Raw genomic sequence first — 17,309 nt, 5'->3', positions numbered from 1 at the left:
CTTTACCGTCAATCTCGATTTTGTCACCTGTCACAGTCTGGAGACTTACGCGTGGCGATGTCCACAGCAGTTTCAATCCAAATTCACGAGCCACATCTGTCCTAATGATTGTCACATTGGCTCCAGTGTGGACAATCAGTCTGCAGGGGTTCCCATTTACATGTGCGTAAATTAAAAGTCCATCACTGCCACTACTAGAAGAGGAAATCTGCAGAGCTCTGGTGGTGGTGATTTCCTTCCCTCGCGTAGCTTGGCGAGCCGGACAACTCCTTCCCAGGTGTCCTTCACTACCGCATTTCCAGCACTTCTGCTCTTGTTTCTTTTGGGCTGTTATGCTGCTCAGATGTCTTGCCAAGTCACCGAGTTGTCTCTCAAGTTCAGCGAGGTGGGACGACCTGGAATCGGACTCATCAATTTCCTGAGTCCGGATTAGATGGCGATCCACACGGGTTGCTTCATGGACGGCCTCGTATTTCATCGCATACACAACAGCAGAATTCAGGTCTTTGACATCCGCCATCCGTAGAGCTTTCTGGATTTACGGATCTCGAACCCCGTCGATGTAGTAGTTGAGTGCCAGGTTGTCTCGAACATCCGCAAAAAGCAAGATGAGACAGTCTCTCGACGTCCGCCGCTAGCTCTTGCAGGGTTTCCCCGGTTTTCTGGAAACGGGACTTCAACTGGAGTCGGCTGAAATCTTTCTGGCACTTCTCACCGAAGCAAAGCTCCAACGCAGATGTGAGGGCGGCGAAATCCAGGCGCTGGCTGTCCGGAAGGGTCTGAAGAATGTCCGCTGTGTCACCTCTCAGGGATGCTGCAAGATGGCAGGCCTTGGTAGTAGAGTCCCATCCGTTCGCTTCCGCCACTATCATGAACTGAGTTTTGTAAACCTGCCACGAAGTTTTCCCATCAAATGTGGCAAGTTTAATGGACGGTCGAGCAACCGATGTGGGAGCGTCAAACTGTACAGAGCTGCTTTCCGCGGTCGCCAATCTCCTTTCCGGGTCTTTAAAGATGTCTTCTTTAAGTTGATGAAATTTTCTATCTTCTTCTTCCAGTTTATTTTCTACGGCATTGCATCGACCTTCAACGGTACTTAATTTTTCTTCAAATTTCTCTTCGATTTTATTTTCCACTGCGATGAATCGGCCTTCAACTGCCTGAAACTTTCCTTCAATAGCATCAACTCGATGCTCTATCTCATTAAATTTATTTTCCATCACAGTCTTTACCGAAGTAAGATTGTTTTTAATTTCGTCTTGGTTAGAAACTAGGTCATTTTTCAGCACCGTTAAATCACTTTTCAATTGGTTTTGATTAGCCGCCATATCATTTTTTAATTGTTCTTGATTAGCTGCCATATCATTTTTTAATTGTTCTTGATTAGCTGTAAAACTTGCAGTCAAGTCACTTTTTAATTGTTCTTGATTAGCCGTAAAACTTGCAGTCAAGTCACTTTTTAATTGTTCTTGATTAGCCGCCATATCACTCTTCACAGAGGTGATCGCGTCAAGAAGTTGTTTTAATTGTTCATCCATTGCGCGAGTAATCACCATAAAAATAAAGTCCTAATTCAAAAAAAAGTCTTTATGAAAAAAATGTCCAAAGTCACACTTACTCCAAGAAAGTCCAGAAGAAGCCCCACGTTGGGCGCCAATTGTAACAGATCCGGCGAGACTTCCAACTTTCTCGAAAGGATGACACAGTTCTTGATTAAAAATACAGGAAATTTATTTACACTATGTACAGGAAAGAGCGTCAACAACTGCTAAATTAATCATCAGCAATTAAATCAATATCACTCAACACCGTAAACTCAACGTTTACACACGTATTTACTTCCAAATACGAAAACAACACAGCGAAATGCCTCGCAATAAACAGAGCTAATACACTCTCAGTTCCAATTCTCAATCGAAACTAACTTCTTTTTCCCGCGTAACCGTTTATATACACACCGAAAAGAGAGCTCTCAAAGATTCCAGAAAATGCTACAACGTTCTACAACTACACTTTCATTGATAAAATCAGTGAATGAAATAAGAAAAAAAGAATAGGGGGTTGTATACTTTAGCCATATGTTAGGGGGTTGTATATTCATTACGGGAAACTATTTACAGGTTACATTACTACAATAATTACTATTTACAGGATTTGTAACAATATCATGTGATGTCACATGCAAAACTAATCATTGGTGAATTCAGTAAGCTAAAAAAAAAGGTATTCTGAAACACTCCAGATTTGAGGTCTTATACTATACACTCTAATGTAGAATTGTCTTTAAATGTTGATATTACTATATGTTTATACTTCTGCTAAATAAGTATTACAATATGAAAAACATTAGTATTTAAAACCTTTGCTATCGCCTAACCCCCATTGTTTCAAATTGAAAAACAATAGTTTTCAGATACAAAAAAAAAAGAAAAAAAGTCAGAATAATAGATTTTTGTAATTATGATTTGATATATTTTGCATTCTTAATTTTTTTTTTTTTTTTTGCTTGTTATTTGCTATAGTTCTGTTATATATACATATAAAATTAAGCAAACAAAATTACAAATATTAAACAAATTATAAATAACAAATGATGATAAAAAGGAAAAATGCGAACAGCTATTAAGTAGGAATAGAAAAAGAGTGAATCCAGAGCTCATCAGCCGTGGAGGATTCATTAATTATGGTCAAAAGACCAAAATTTTAACTATAAACTAGAAGAGAATGCTTAAGCTCCAGTACATGTAATATAGAGTAATAATGGGCAAACGCACCACTTGCTAAGCTAAAAACAATAAACTAGAGCTCAAACCTAAAACTAAAAGTAGGGGGTTTCGCCTCGACTAATTAGGAAAACAAGTTCCGATAATTAGCCTTCCACGGGACAGTACCTGCCAATAACAAAATTGTCTTACCTTGAAATCCGCGTAAACAAATCCTGTCCATTGTTCAGCCTGATAAAAAAAGCCAATCCATTTGTCAACAAAACATTAAAAACATATCCGGAAATCGGTCCATAGACATACCGAGTCGCCTGTTTCGCACGTGTAAAATTCATCCACCACGGTGATTCATAAAAAAATGGTTTGCCACGGTTGTATCATACATTTACACAGTTAAGCAGTTTCAAAAGAAGCGAAATGTTCATCGAAGGCTATACTTAAGCAGATGTTTTCAACTAGATTTTTAGGGAAGTTAATAATAACTTCCGTTATTTATAATTTGTTTAATATTTGTAATTCTGTTTGCTTAATTTTATATTTACTTGGCTTTTTAGTTTTGCTGCGTTGCGCATCTATGGGCTCTTGGTGTGGTCTTTTCAATATTTTTCACTTTTATTATTATATATATATATATATATATATATATATATATATATATATATATATATATATATATATATATATATATATATATATATAGTCTAATTCCTTTCAGGAATTGAATGTTGGAAAAAAATTAAAACAGAAATAGATAATCGAGCATTGTGTTCTGCAGCAGCATCAGAAAATACGTAAGTAGGAAAATATAAATTTTTGACTCAAAAGATGCTTGTTTTATTCTGTAATAATTATTTTAAACATTCCAACAGAAGCTCTCTGTATTAGCATGAAAGTTTGTATGTCCGCAATGCAGCACTGTGAAACGTGTATGTTAATAGTGTATTAGTTAAATTCTATTGTCATTATTAAAGAGATAATAAAAGCTTGATTTAAACATATTGATCTTAAGATTGTCAAACCTGTCTATCTCAATACCTGCCCGATCTCAAAAAACTGTATATCTTGAATTTTGTAATTTTTCAGCTACAATGACTGCTGCTTATATGAATCATGTTTGTTCTAAACAGTTTGGATATCATAAAGCAGCTGATTCAAATAAGTGGCTAATTCATCAAAGCTGGATTTTATTCTGATTTTGACAATTGGATTCATTAAAGCAGTTGATGCAATTAAACACTGATTCAAATAACTGACATCCACTGTACTGACTTCATTTCTCTTTCTTTTATCCCTGTCTGAAATTTCTTAATTCATGCTTCTTCACCCAGGGTTCGTACTTCTTTAAAAAAAACCCTTAAGAAACCTTTAATTTCATCAAAAAAAATTAAGGTCCCTACAAAACCCTTAAAAAGTCAAGTAAGAAAAACAACATTAAAAAAAGCACAAATTTTTGCTTTTTTTTAACGTTATTTTTCTTACTTTACTGTTCAACACAAAGGTATTTATTTATCTTATTCACCTTAAAAAGTCCTTGATTTTTTAAAAATTTCCTTAATTTTTTAAAACTATATCAAATTTGGTCTCCTTTTTCTCTTTTAGCCCCTTATATCATCTTCCTCCACGTGTTTGCCGAAAACGTACTTTTGAGAGACATGCCAACGACGTCAAACACGTGTTTCGCCGAGAATTGCATGCCTTGCTTGAGATTTCAATCTTTTTGCATCCTGTAAATATTTCAATCATTTTTAATGTTGGAAGGTTTTTCATCATATGCTACTTCATATCTGCTTATTTTATTCATTATTTCATTCATATTTTTATTTTTCAAATTTATTTGAGAAAAAATCGGAAAGACAATTAAAAAAATGTGGTCCACTCCCGAGTCTCGGATTGTATTGAAACTCAGCATGGTTACTTTTTTATGTAATCAAGAAAGCGTTCAAAATGTTTATTTTGAATCTCTAATGTTTTAACTTAGGCTTTACAGAGTGTAAATTTTTTTGGAATTTCATGATTAAATGAAGCAACTTCAAGATATATTTTTTTTAATCCTGAAATAGCATTATGAAGTTTTTAAAACCAAATTATGAGTTCCAATCCAAGGAAAAAGGATAAACTCAATCATGTATTTATTTATTTTCAATTCTCGCTGTCTCACTGTCAAAATTTGTTTTACCTTATAAGGAAAACTTAGATTTTTTACTGTGCTGTAATTTTTTACTATACAAACAAGCCTAATTTAAAATTTACGTTCTCATTTTCAGTACTCCATCAGCCCCTTTATTCGAGGACTTATGAGTTAGAAATAGCTGCCTCTCTTTCAAAATTTAAATTTATATAGAAATGAGAAACTTGAGAAAAATGGTTCAGTATAGCAAATTTGTACAAAATCAGATTTTAATAATAATAACAAAATCATAATTTAAGTATCTTGAAGAAAAGATTTTAGTTCATTTCCTTCAATTTGCCTCTCACTCCAATAATGTGTGCCAAAAAAATAATGCTTTAATATACAACTAATTTTCTACAGTTATACCCATTTTCCTGATTTTTTTTTTATAATTGAAATTTGGGAAATAAATGCAATGCTTTAAGAACAATATCCAACTATCCAATCATTTCAAGCATATAATGAGGAAAAAATTTTGTATTATCTTTGAAACTGGTTATGGCTGTTCGATATTTTTTGTTGAATTCTGGAATGTCATGGATTTGAGGGGTTATTTTGATTTCTTCCCTTTTCTTTTTGATTTTGTGTATTTTTTTTTTTTTTTTGAATTTCTTCCATTTTGCTCTCTGACCACTCATCCCTGTGATGTATGAAATAAAAAAAAAAAAAAAAATTTAACTGACAATGGGACATCCTTGTCAATTGTGCTTCTCCCTGCTTTTTGGAAACAATATTGTGCATTTGTGTATGTGTATTTATAATATGTATATAATACTGTGCCCCCCCCCCCCCTGGAAAACTTTGAAATGGTGTACCTAAAGTTATCTAATAGTTTCCGATGATTCCTTTAGAAATTTGAGAGTCCGTAAAACTTCCTTAATTTTCACTTTTAAAAATGAGTATGAACCCTGTTCACCATTTTACAAAAAATAAAGTCATCTCTGTCTCTGAAGCCCATGGTTTATTTCTGTTACTGAAATTTAAAATGTCATTGAATTGCTAAGGATGGCTGTTCTTGTTAATGCTTTGAATTGATTTTAAGTTGATTGGACAGTTTCTTTTTTTTCAAAATTAACATGTTTTAAAGAGTTTAAAAATTTTTTTCCTGTTATGCTGTAGTTCTAACCTTTTCATTTAAATTTATTAAAGTTTATATTTGCCCATTTGTTACTGGGATCCCCAGGAACTAGGTATAAATCCCAATAATACATGAAGTATGAAACCCTTACAAATTACCAAAAACCTAAAGAAGGCATAATTGGTTAAAAAATGGGGTGCTTTAAAATGCTAAGTCAGATTTGGGCAAATGACAGAATTACTAGCAGAAGAAGAAGAAATTGTAGACTTTGACATTGAACTTCAGGACAGCAATTGGATAAGAAATAAAATAAAATTTAACAAACACATAAATGTAAAGGATTCTTTTGCTACTAGTTTCGTTTGCATAAAGGTCAGGGTTGATTAAAGAAGTGTGAGTTGATTTTGATGATGCTAATACGTGAAAGCACAAATAGATTTTAAAAACTAGAAGAAAACAAAAGTGGCAGCTTAAATGCTAAGAAACTTTCTGAATTCACAGGAGGGCAACTATCAGGATTTTAAAAACTAGAAGAAAACAAAAGTGGCAACTGAAATGCTAAGAAACTTTCTGAATTCACAGGAGGGCAACTATCAGGATTTTAAAAACTAGAAGAAAACAAAAGTGGCAACTGAAATGCTAAGAAACTTTCTGAATTCACAGGAGGGCAACTATCAGGATTTTAAAAACTAGAAGAAAACAAAAGTGGCAACTGAAATGCTAAGAAACTTTCTGAATTCACAGGAGGGCAACTATCAGGATTTTAAAAACTAGAAGAAAACAAAAGTGGCAACTGAATGCTAAGAAACTTTCTGAATTCACAGGAGGGCAACTATCAGGATTTTAAAAACTAGAAGAAAACAAAAGTGGCAACTGAAATGCTAAGAAACTTTCTGAATTCACAGGAGGGCAACTATCAGGATTTTAAAAACTAGAAGAAAACAAAAGTGGCAACTGAAATGCTAAGAAACTTTCTGAATTCATAGGAGGGCAACTATCAGGATTTTAAAAACCAGAAAAAAACCAAAGTGGAAACTCAAATGCTAAGAACTTTAGATTCACAGGAGGGCCACTATAAGGATTTTAAAAATCAGAAGAAAATCAAAGTTTAAACTCAAATGTTAAGAAACTTTCTGGATTCACAGGAGGGCCACTATCAGGATGAGTTTTCTGCCACTGTCAAATAAAGAAAGAGTAATTTAAAAAGAATAAGTTCTCTAACTTTATAAGTTGACTTTTTAGTGAGATATTTAATTATAGTGTTTTAATTATTTTTATTTTATAATTATTCTGTTTTAAAAATGCAATTTGCTTCAAGGACTCTTCTCACTTGGTTGAAATATCAGTTGAAACTTTCATGTCTTGAAACGTGTCTCATTTTTTTTCCATTCCACAGTGATCAAGGAAATAAGTTCAGACATTTAAAGTCAAATTCAAATGTACTGCATCTACTTGATACTCACGCCTTCTGTAGAAGGTTAAATAAAAATCTTTCATTTTTACACCATTGTATAATATTTTTGTAAGGTACCTTGGCGCTCAATGTATACCTAATGCCTATTAAAATCTACTGTTTACTTGTTTAGGAGTACGGAAGACTTCAAAACTGCAGAAGTGCTGAAAAGTTGTGACAAAGAAATTAAGAGGTATTTATTTTTCACATAATTATTAATATCCCTTAATTTAATACAGTTTAAAAATCTTAATTATCAGTTTCTTTATTAAGTACTAGCAGTACCCGCACAGCAATCCCCGTGCTAAAAATTTAATGGAAGTTCGTTGAATAAAAAAAAAATTGACGCCCCCTCCCCCTCTGATGTAAAATGATCATTTTTCTTTGTATAAAATGCGTACATACCTTTTCAAAGAAAAGAAAAACCTATTAAAGTTTCTTTGGAATTTAAAATTTTAGGTCAAATCATTAAATTAGATTTACAGTTGCTTTAAAACTCTATTTAGCGAGTGAAGTGGTTTTGTGAAAGTGAGTTAAAATATTTCGCCAAATAAACAAAAAAATGCATCAAATAATATCTTTCAAATATAAAAATAGTTTCGCAACTCTATTGTTTATCGCCAAACTCGCCCAGCAACTACGCTCTCATAATCCATCCGCCTGACGGAAAAAAAAAAAAAAATCCAGTGGTACATTTAAAAATCATCCTCAGAAAAAAAGAAGAAAATGTCGTACATTTCACTCGGATAAAAACAAATCAAAAGTTTCTTTTCTTCCAAAACAAATCGCCAAAACAATGAATTACATTTACAGTTGCTTTATAGCAATAATCCTAGACTGAACTGACCAGCGCCTAACTCGCCAAGCGACCACGCTACCGGAACTCAGCCCTTTTGCAAGTGATGGGGATGTTTTTTCTTTGGCAAAGAAAAATGTAAACTATATCACTCATTATGCCTCATTCATTATGCGCTGGGGACCTTCGTTGCTTTGTGGTAGAAACTTAACTTCAAATGCTGGTAAACGTCGGTTCCATAACCTCAGATGCTGTGAGTGGTGTATTTCTTTTCTTTATGCTGAAAATCCTTCTCATAATGGCTCTCAATCCTTCCACGATTATTAACTATGGACACGTAAACAACAACAGTAGTGTCATATAAGTTAAAGGCAACAATTTTCAACTTAATAAAAAATATGGTCATTTTTATAGTAATGAATGGACTTTAAAAGCCACTCCACCACAGTCATTCCGTCATAACGCATAAATTTGAATTTGTCAACCTAGTGCATGAAAAGCTATTTAAATTAAGTTTCTTATTGTTACTTCTCTATCACGAAAGTATTCGTCAGTTAAAAAATTGAATTGTTACGCAATCTTACAAGAGTATCATTTTGTTTTAAGAAGTCCAAAAACTTGGTTCAGAAAAATGTCATTTCATCACGGAGCAGAAAATAGCACAAACATTGAGGGAAAAGGAATATTATTATTTCTCTCCGTCTTGTTTTTCATATTTTAACAATAAAGTGCAGAGAAAAAAAAAAGTCAGCTGAAATAAGACTAATTTCACTCTAATCGCTTAAACCTTTAAAAAAAATTGCTCTGAACTAAAAGGCATTACTTTTCTCTATTGTAATTAAAATAGCAGGGTTGTGGACATTACCGAAGGCTGTGGATCGCTGTAAAATAAAATCCCAACAAAACATAAATGTGAAAAGGAGCCAAGTTCGATCTAAATGAGACCCTGGGTAGACGGTGTCAATGATAAAATAGTTTAGATCTGAACGGGTACCAAGTTTCATAGCTATTCCTCATAGAAGTTGAACTTACCCATGTGTTTTAATTAATTCGGAAAACATTTTTTTTTATTTTCTTTGATTCCGGATTTTAAACTTGCGGCAAGTTTTGGTCGTCAATAAAAAATTTCCAAAACATTTGACTGTTCCAATTATACAGTATTTTGTTAAGTTTAAATCTGCAATCAAAGAAAGTAAAAAATTGTTTTCAAAATGAATTGAAGAACACGGGGCAGTTCAATTTCCATGAGGAACTGCTATGGAACTTGTTATTTGTTGAGATCAGAATCTTGTCGGTGACACCGTCTACCAAGAACCTCATTTCGATCGAACTTGGCTACTTTTCACATTGATATTTTGTTTGGAGATCATTAAGTTTTGAAAACTAAATCATAGTAATGTTCTTCTTTAGAATTAAATGTAAAAGCGCGTACAAATACAACTTCCATCCCCCTGCTTTTACGATGCACTGGTTTCTTTTCATTAGTAATTTCGAAGATATTTTGATAACTGGGGGTTTGGCGCCATCGTCAATTATGGGCTAAAATTGTTTGCTTCTGTCACTATCAGCAAGGCCATGGCCAAAGTACATTAGCCCTTGGTCTTTGGCGTCCACAAATTTGGCGACAATTGGGAATATTGCTAAGACTCTTAGTTTTCAAACTCTTCCCGCAATTTCGACATTGTCTGGGAGAATTATCATAACGTAGATCGTAAAATAATGCAGAATTGGCGAAAACATTTCCCCGTTGCTTATAATTCCGTGGCGTCAAGTTTGTGGACCTTTAAGAAATTAAAATGAAGCAAAGCTAAAAGATGTAACCATGGCAATGTGAAACAAAACATCAGTAATTTTAATGGAGATTAGATTTATTCGAACTTTTTTTTAAACGGCTTGTAACTTCTTTTCTTTTGGAGATAGAAGGTTATTTTTTCGACTACAGGTCGAGACATTTTTGGAGTAAAAAATGTCGCTTTTTCCAACGGTGTCAAAAAGAAAACTGGGACAATTCCTTCACTTTTTATTGATAGATTTAATGAAGAAAGTATTGCCAAAATTTCAGCTAAGGCTAAAAATGTTCGATATAAAAACGCAAATTGCTCCCGTCGTAATGAAGTTAGAACGTTGAAACAAATTGCCTAGAACGTGGAAAATTTCACCCTTTTCTACAATATAAAATATTAATATGTGCAAGTAATTTTTCACCCCTTTAACAGCCAATAATAGGCAATTTACATGAAATTTGGGCCTGAATTGGAGCCTATGTTACTTAGTAAGAAGGCACCTTTCATACAGTGAAAGAATTTTTCAAATAGTTGCAATTGTTCCGGAGATTACCTCGAACATATAAACACACAAAAATTTATCCTCTCTCTTTATAATATTAGTATAGATATCACCTGAACTAAGTATTTAATGTATGTTTGATGGTAAATTTGAAAAAAAAAAAGATTGTTATTTTAAAATCTGGGACAAATTATTACTATAGAACTGCAATGTATTCTAATAAATGAATTGTTATTTTATAACACTTTCATCATGAACGTAATTTTAAGTTTTTAGAGCTATTATTTATCCAACCCTAATGATTGACCATGTTTTTATTTATTACCTATGATTTTGATTGGAGTGTAAAACTGGTGTAATAAATATAAAGAGTGAAACTTACAAATAAAAAATAAAATAAAAAATCTTTTTTACGACTGAAGTCTTAGATGGCCATAGAAATGTTTGAAATAAATACTAAGATTGAGCAAAAGTAAAATGCAGAAAGCCAATAAATAAATAACTGATTGGATTGTGTAAAAAGAACAAAAGTACAATGTAAAATTACTTAAGAGGGAAGAGGAGAATGTTTGAAGTGTCAATGCTTCCTGTTCTTTTTTTGCAAATTGATGCAGGATAGAGTTTAACACTGGAATATCATGTTTGTTACAAATTTGCTGAGATATATGAAAATGTTTGCCAATTTATGATGTCACTTCAGTTTGTATTCCTTGTTGTGTTGAAATTTTACCTTTAAAGTTCAAAGTGCCACAAACTTCGACACATCGATTTGCATTTCTTATGTAGTTTCCTTTCAGTAACTTTGCAAACGATGCTTGATAAGCAAACCATGGCTAGTCACCAATTCGTCACAAACAGAACATACAAGACAAAGTATGAAATTTTTTATGTTTTGTGTAGGGGCTATGAAGTTATGAATAATAGAGTGTATCGAGAAAAACAAAATTTTGAATCTTAATTTGGAATACCCGCCAAAAGCTGTGCATGTGTAAGTACAATACACATTTCAAATATTATCAAGTTTGAACAACTCCTTGAGGGTCCTACCAAGGCTTGAATTTCTCCAAAAATAGGAAAAAATGTAAATTTTTCAAAATTTTTATGAAAATACTAATAGGCAAAATTTTTGTTCTAATACCATTAAAATTCTTCCTTTTTACACTCTTTTCATGTATCTTCAAAATTATTTACATTCTTTGCAATATTAAGTTCTCACATAAGCCGTGAAGTTTCTCTGAATTAACGTAAGACTGGCTTTTTCAAAGCTTTTTTGCGCATTACAATATTTCTTCTTTAATTATAATTATCAAAACATAAATTGATATTATTTCATGTAATAATTGTGCAAACATTAATATACTAACATGCAATGGCATAAGTTCTGATAAGCTGATAATACTGATGAGAACCAGCGAAGCTTAATTTCAATTCCAGAAGAAGAAAAATGTGCAACGTCAATATTCCTTCTAACAGAGCTATCAACAACTTTTGGTAATGATGCAACTTCAAAGGTGAAACAAATGAGGGCTTCTCTACCAACTCCATCAAGACTGTACCAGTGCGGCATTTGACAGATGCATTGCTGCAATTACTTCAGCAACATTAGAGGATATTGTGCCCAATAATGATTGCTCTAGAGTCGTAGATAGAAATAAGCTTCTAAGACAGAGACAGAAAACATGTGCTTCTCTTCAAAACCTGCTAACTGGAAGTAAAGGGTGTTTGAAAAGTATATTTTTTTATAGCTGAAAAGACAAAGCTCTGAGAAAAGAAATGGCTGTAGACAGATATTATAGAAGCACCATAAGCAAGGGACATGCATGTTTATCCATGATTAGAGAACCAAATTCCCTTTATTTCGATCTCGTACTTCTGGAACGGGGAAACATGTTGCGACAGCAATGTGTGATTTTTGCATCGAAAATGGTTTAAGCCTTAACGAAAATTTAGCTGTTGGCTGTGATGCCACGAAAACCGGAAGAAAAAATGGTGCAATTGCGGGCATAAGGAATAAAATTGGATATCCTTTCCAATGGTTAATCTGCCAACTGCATGCGAATGAGCTGCCTTTGCATCACCTGTACTCACTCCTTGATGGTCAAACTATTGGTCCGAGTGAATTTTCAGGACCAATAGGTAAATTGCAGAAAGTGTGCGAAAATGTATCACTTGCCTAGTTTGAAGCATTTTCGTGTGTCTTGCCAGAAATAGACTATGATGATCTCAGTACGGACCAGATATGCATCTATGAAATGCATCAGGCAGTTTTGAATGGCAATGTTCCTTAAATTTTAGTAGCCATAATCTAGGAAAACTGTCACACTCGAGATGGGTTACAGCAGTAAATTGAATGTTACGAATTTACATTTGAAATGCCAGTCTTTCTTTAAATTTGAACATTCTGATCGAATATATAGTGAAAGTTTACGCTCTAGTTTGGTTCCAAATAAAGAAAACCTCATCTTGTTTGAATTGAGTGAGGCATTTATTCAAGAAAATTACAGCATCTCGTCAGCTAAGTTACAATCTGAAAAAAAAAAATACTGATCCTGTCATTCAACGAAATGTTTATTTTTACCGCCTGAAACATATCCTCTTAACAATGATAACTGGTGAACGAAGGCACATCAGAGAACTTGATTTGTGGAGAATGTTGAAAGCCAAAGAAGTGGCTTCTGTCCTTCTGTTCAGAAAAAAAATAAGAGAATTCCGTATTCCAAAGGTTAACTTTAATGCATTAGACTACTCTAATGTTATTAACTGGCAAGAATGTCGAATAACTACTCCCTATTTTAGCTAGCATATCTAATGAAAGTCTTCAAAAATTGATTGAAAGTATCTATGCCAATAGAGTTCCTTCAGTTCCCTTGTCGCACTCAGGCGGTGACAGAAGCTTCTTTGTCTGAGATTGGTCAGCAGGTAAGACATGGCTTCATACTAGTAAAAATCAAATCTCAAAGCATCATGTCATCGTTCGAACCAAAAAAAGATTTCAAAGTGGTTTCATGAATGGATGGGGCGAACTATTTTTTGTGGTTTCAACTAATTGGAACTTTCAAAATTCCCCATTTTGTGAAATATTGTTGCTTCTATATTGGAGCTACTGTATGGCGTAAATATACATTATTTGTACATAATGCTCTTTACTTTATGTTTTTTGAATCAATACTAATAAATTATAGTGATAATTTACTTCTAATATAAAATGAATTGATATATTTAAATTTAACACATATGGCTGGGCAGATGGAAGGGCAGAGGGGAACTCGAAATGCAGCCACCTCCTTGTAGTGGTGCCGGGCCGGTAATGTAATAAAGTAAGAATTCACTTAAATTTTAAACTGCATCCTGCACAGTCACTACAAAAAATAATAACTAGGCTTTTAAAGAAGAATTATTGCTATGTGAAAAAAAGCTTTAAAAAAGTCAGTTTTTAGTTTAATTTCCCGAAACTTTGCAGCTCAATTGCAAACTTAATGCGACAAAGAAGGTAAATAATTTTGAAGTTACATGAAAAGAGGGAAGCATTTTAATGGAATTCGAACAAAAATTTTAAACATTAGTGTTTTCATAAAAATTTTGGAAAATTGACCTTTTTTCCTATTTTTGGAAAAATTCAAGCCTTGGTAGGACCCTCAAGTAGTTGTTCAAACTTGATAATATTTTACATGTATATTGTACTCACACAGGCACAGCTTTTGGCAGGTATTCCAAATTAAGATTCGAAATTTTGTTTTTTTCGATCCACCCTAATGAATAACCTATCAGTAAGCAGGGTTCTGACAATTCTCTACTCATTGTGCTAAGAATAAGGATTGGCTCTACTGGGCCATTCCATGAAAAACCCACCATTTTGTTCCCCACCTGACATATATTTCATTCAAAAGCAATAATTTTAAAAGATAAGCATAATTTTATGTTAAGAGATCTCACACCTTTGTGATTTTTTAAGGAATATTTTTTTTTCATTACCCTTTTAATTTATTCTTTTTAATGAAACATAGGGTAGACAGACCAATCAATAAACACTTAAGCACAATTTCATTTAAAAAAAATTCTGGTATTTTTAAATACTATAATATTTAGTACATATATATAGGAAATAGCAACATATTGCAGAAAGTTACAGATTGCTGCAGACACATGTTTTGAGGTTACGAGGAACCCATTTTTCTTTGCAAAATAAAGCTTATGGATGAAAAGACATTATTGGATGTTTTTTTGCATTGAAAAAGGGGTTCCTTGTAACCCTGAAACTCTTGTCTGAAGTAATCTGCAATTTTGTGCAATCATTGTTATTTCTTATTTTTACTTTTCAAGCATAATGATATTTATTATTTATTCAACTTTAGCATAAAGATAAAACATTTTAATTGATCTGTGCAACGATGTAAAAGACGTTGCAAGAACTATCAATAAGTAAATGTTTGAAAATTTATTCTAAGAGTGGTTTGTTTTATATGTAAAGCTTGGATAATGTATATGTATTTACCTCTAGATATGAAGAAGAATCAAGGAAATGGAACTCACTAGTTGCAAGACTCAGAGAAGAACTTACTGAAGAAGTGGAGTGAGTTAGCATTTTAAATAAATTTTGAAAATTGCTGCAAAATTTTAGGGCATATATTCATTGGGTGATTCATTGAGATGTTTTTTTTTTTCAGAAAAATAAAAATTGATCCATATAATATTGTTAAATAATTCTTTATTACAAAGTAAAAGTACCATGCTTGACATTTATTTATTAAATAATTTCTTTCAAATGGTTGGCCGTAAATGTGGTTCACATGATCCATTCTGAAATTCAAATTTTCAATGACACATTAGAGCATTCGAGTGATTTTGGCTAATGAATGGAGTAATGCTAGCCTCCAGTGCCTCAATTATAACCGGACTTATCCTTGTAGACTTCTGAGTTTAGGTAACCTAAAAGGAAAAAGTAGCTTGCCATACAGCCCGTAGAACCATAGCTTTTTTGAGATCCTGACTCAGTGAGCAGCTCATTTCATGCTCTGGACCTATGAATTGGCTGCCCAAATTGTATCAGGGTTCGTACGCTCCTTCAAAACTACTCCAATACTCCTTCATTTTAGAAAATTTTTTGAAGGGCCCTTCAAACTCCTTCATTTTGGTTTTAACTCAATCAAAACTCCTTCTTTTTAAGTTCAAGTCTACATAATCTTCCTTTATGACAGTAACTTAAAATAATTCAATCAACAACTGACTTTGCCACAAGGGCGATTTTAATGTAGCAATTTCGTATGTTTATTTATTTTTTTCTTTTCATCAAGATGTGATTTACAAATTGATAAATGTTGAAGGTGAAAATTTTATTATATATCTAAGACATTTCAACAAGTGAAGTAAAACATGCTTAAATGATGCTTGGCTATTTTTTCAAGTTTTAGAATGATTGTTTTTCCCTTCACCACACTCTTAACAGCAGAAGTCAGGCTGTCTATTTTTTATTCAAATATTTAAAAACACATAAGTAAATGTACTACATTAAGTGATTGTGTTAGAAAAACATTTTTTTAGTAAATTGTAGTTATGATATTTTAAAAAGGATCATCTACATTCTACAAATGATGTCATACCTTGAGGAAGAGACGGGTTCATGACATTGTGACACAAGGAATAGAGAGGGTGACAAATAGTGACATCACTCAGTTATTGTAACAATATGTTTATAAAAATATGACATGAGGACAAGAGGAGGAGTTAGGTGAAGTGTGACACTTAGTGATAAAGGGGGAGGGGGGGCAAATATGTTGAAAAAAATGTGACATCGTTTAATGACAGCCCGTTAGTACTTCTTCAAAATCTCAGTTTACTCCGTCAAAACTTCTCCAAAACTCCTTCATTTTATTTCCGATATTGAGTACGAACCCTGTGTATAACAGACCGCCTCTAGACTTTTCCTTTTGGGTTACCCGTAATCAAAAGTCTGCAAGATTAAGGCAGCTAAATTTGAGACATTGGAGGCTGATATTGCTTGAATCGCTGGCCAAAAAGCAATTGCAATGCTCCAATTCTTCATTGAAAATTAGAATTTCAGAGTGGATTGTGATAACCCGTTCAAGACAGCAGCCCACCGAAGATAGAACTCCCTCAGCATGGCAGCTGTTACATGAGGACTGTGCTTACAGACTAGGGCATTTTCTCCCGCTAAGCCTAATACACTATTTCAGAAAGTATGCATTACATAATAAATCATAAAATGTACATTTTACGAAGAAATGAAACAATTTTCACATTTGCGATTAACATTATCATAGTTTCAACCATAACAAAAGAAAAAGCAATTAAAAATTTGATATTTAACAATAAAAAACAGGGCCGGATTTGGAAGTGTGGAGGAACCAGGGTAGCGAAGGAGTGGAGACCCCTAATCAGAGTTCGAAAATATCCGAATTTTTGATATAAATGTATATATCTGATATTTTCGACTCATGAAAGTTAGGATATTTTGTAAAAATTTTATTGTGGGGGCCCCTTTGTTGTGGAGACCCCGGGGCAGCAGCCCCGCCTGCTCTCCCCTGAATCCAGCCCTGATAAAAAATATTAATATACTAGAAAATTGCTTCTACATTTGAACAAAGCCATTGCCTGTTTGGTGATATGTAGATAGTTGAAATTTTAACCCTACCACCAGTGGATTAACCCTCCAGTAGATAGCGTTAATTGTTTTCGTTTCTTCGTTTTCCTAAAATAAAAGTCTTACCAGCTAAACAGTTAAGCTACTGGATCAAGTTCAGCCTTGTCACATTAAAGCCTTTCTATGCATGGTTAAACATTACCAA

At 33.3% G+C, this 17,309-nt stretch overlaps 1 protein-coding gene across 1 annotated transcript in view; it reads left to right on the top strand.

The window, feature by feature from the left end:
- The window catches only part of LOC129226952 (uncharacterized), a 48,639-nt gene that overhangs the window by 13,613 nt on the left and 17,717 nt on the right, over nt 1–17,309 (top strand). The window contains exons 4-6 of the mRNA XM_054861581.1: nt 3,439–3,514; nt 7,558–7,617; nt 15,005–15,076. Of these exons, the coding sequence (XP_054717556.1) occupies nt 3,439–3,514; nt 7,558–7,617; nt 15,005–15,076 (208 nt within the window). The remainder of the gene's footprint in view (nt 1–3,438; nt 3,515–7,557; nt 7,618–15,004; nt 15,077–17,309) is intronic.

This window comes from Uloborus diversus, chromosome 7 (genome assembly GCF_026930045.1).
Source record: "Uloborus diversus isolate 005 chromosome 7, Udiv.v.3.1, whole genome shotgun sequence".
NCBI lineage: Eukaryota > Metazoa > Arthropoda > Arachnida > Araneae > Uloboridae > Uloborus > Uloborus diversus.
Note: the sequence above shows the minus strand (reverse complement) of the source record. Positions and strands in the feature narration are given on the sequence as shown.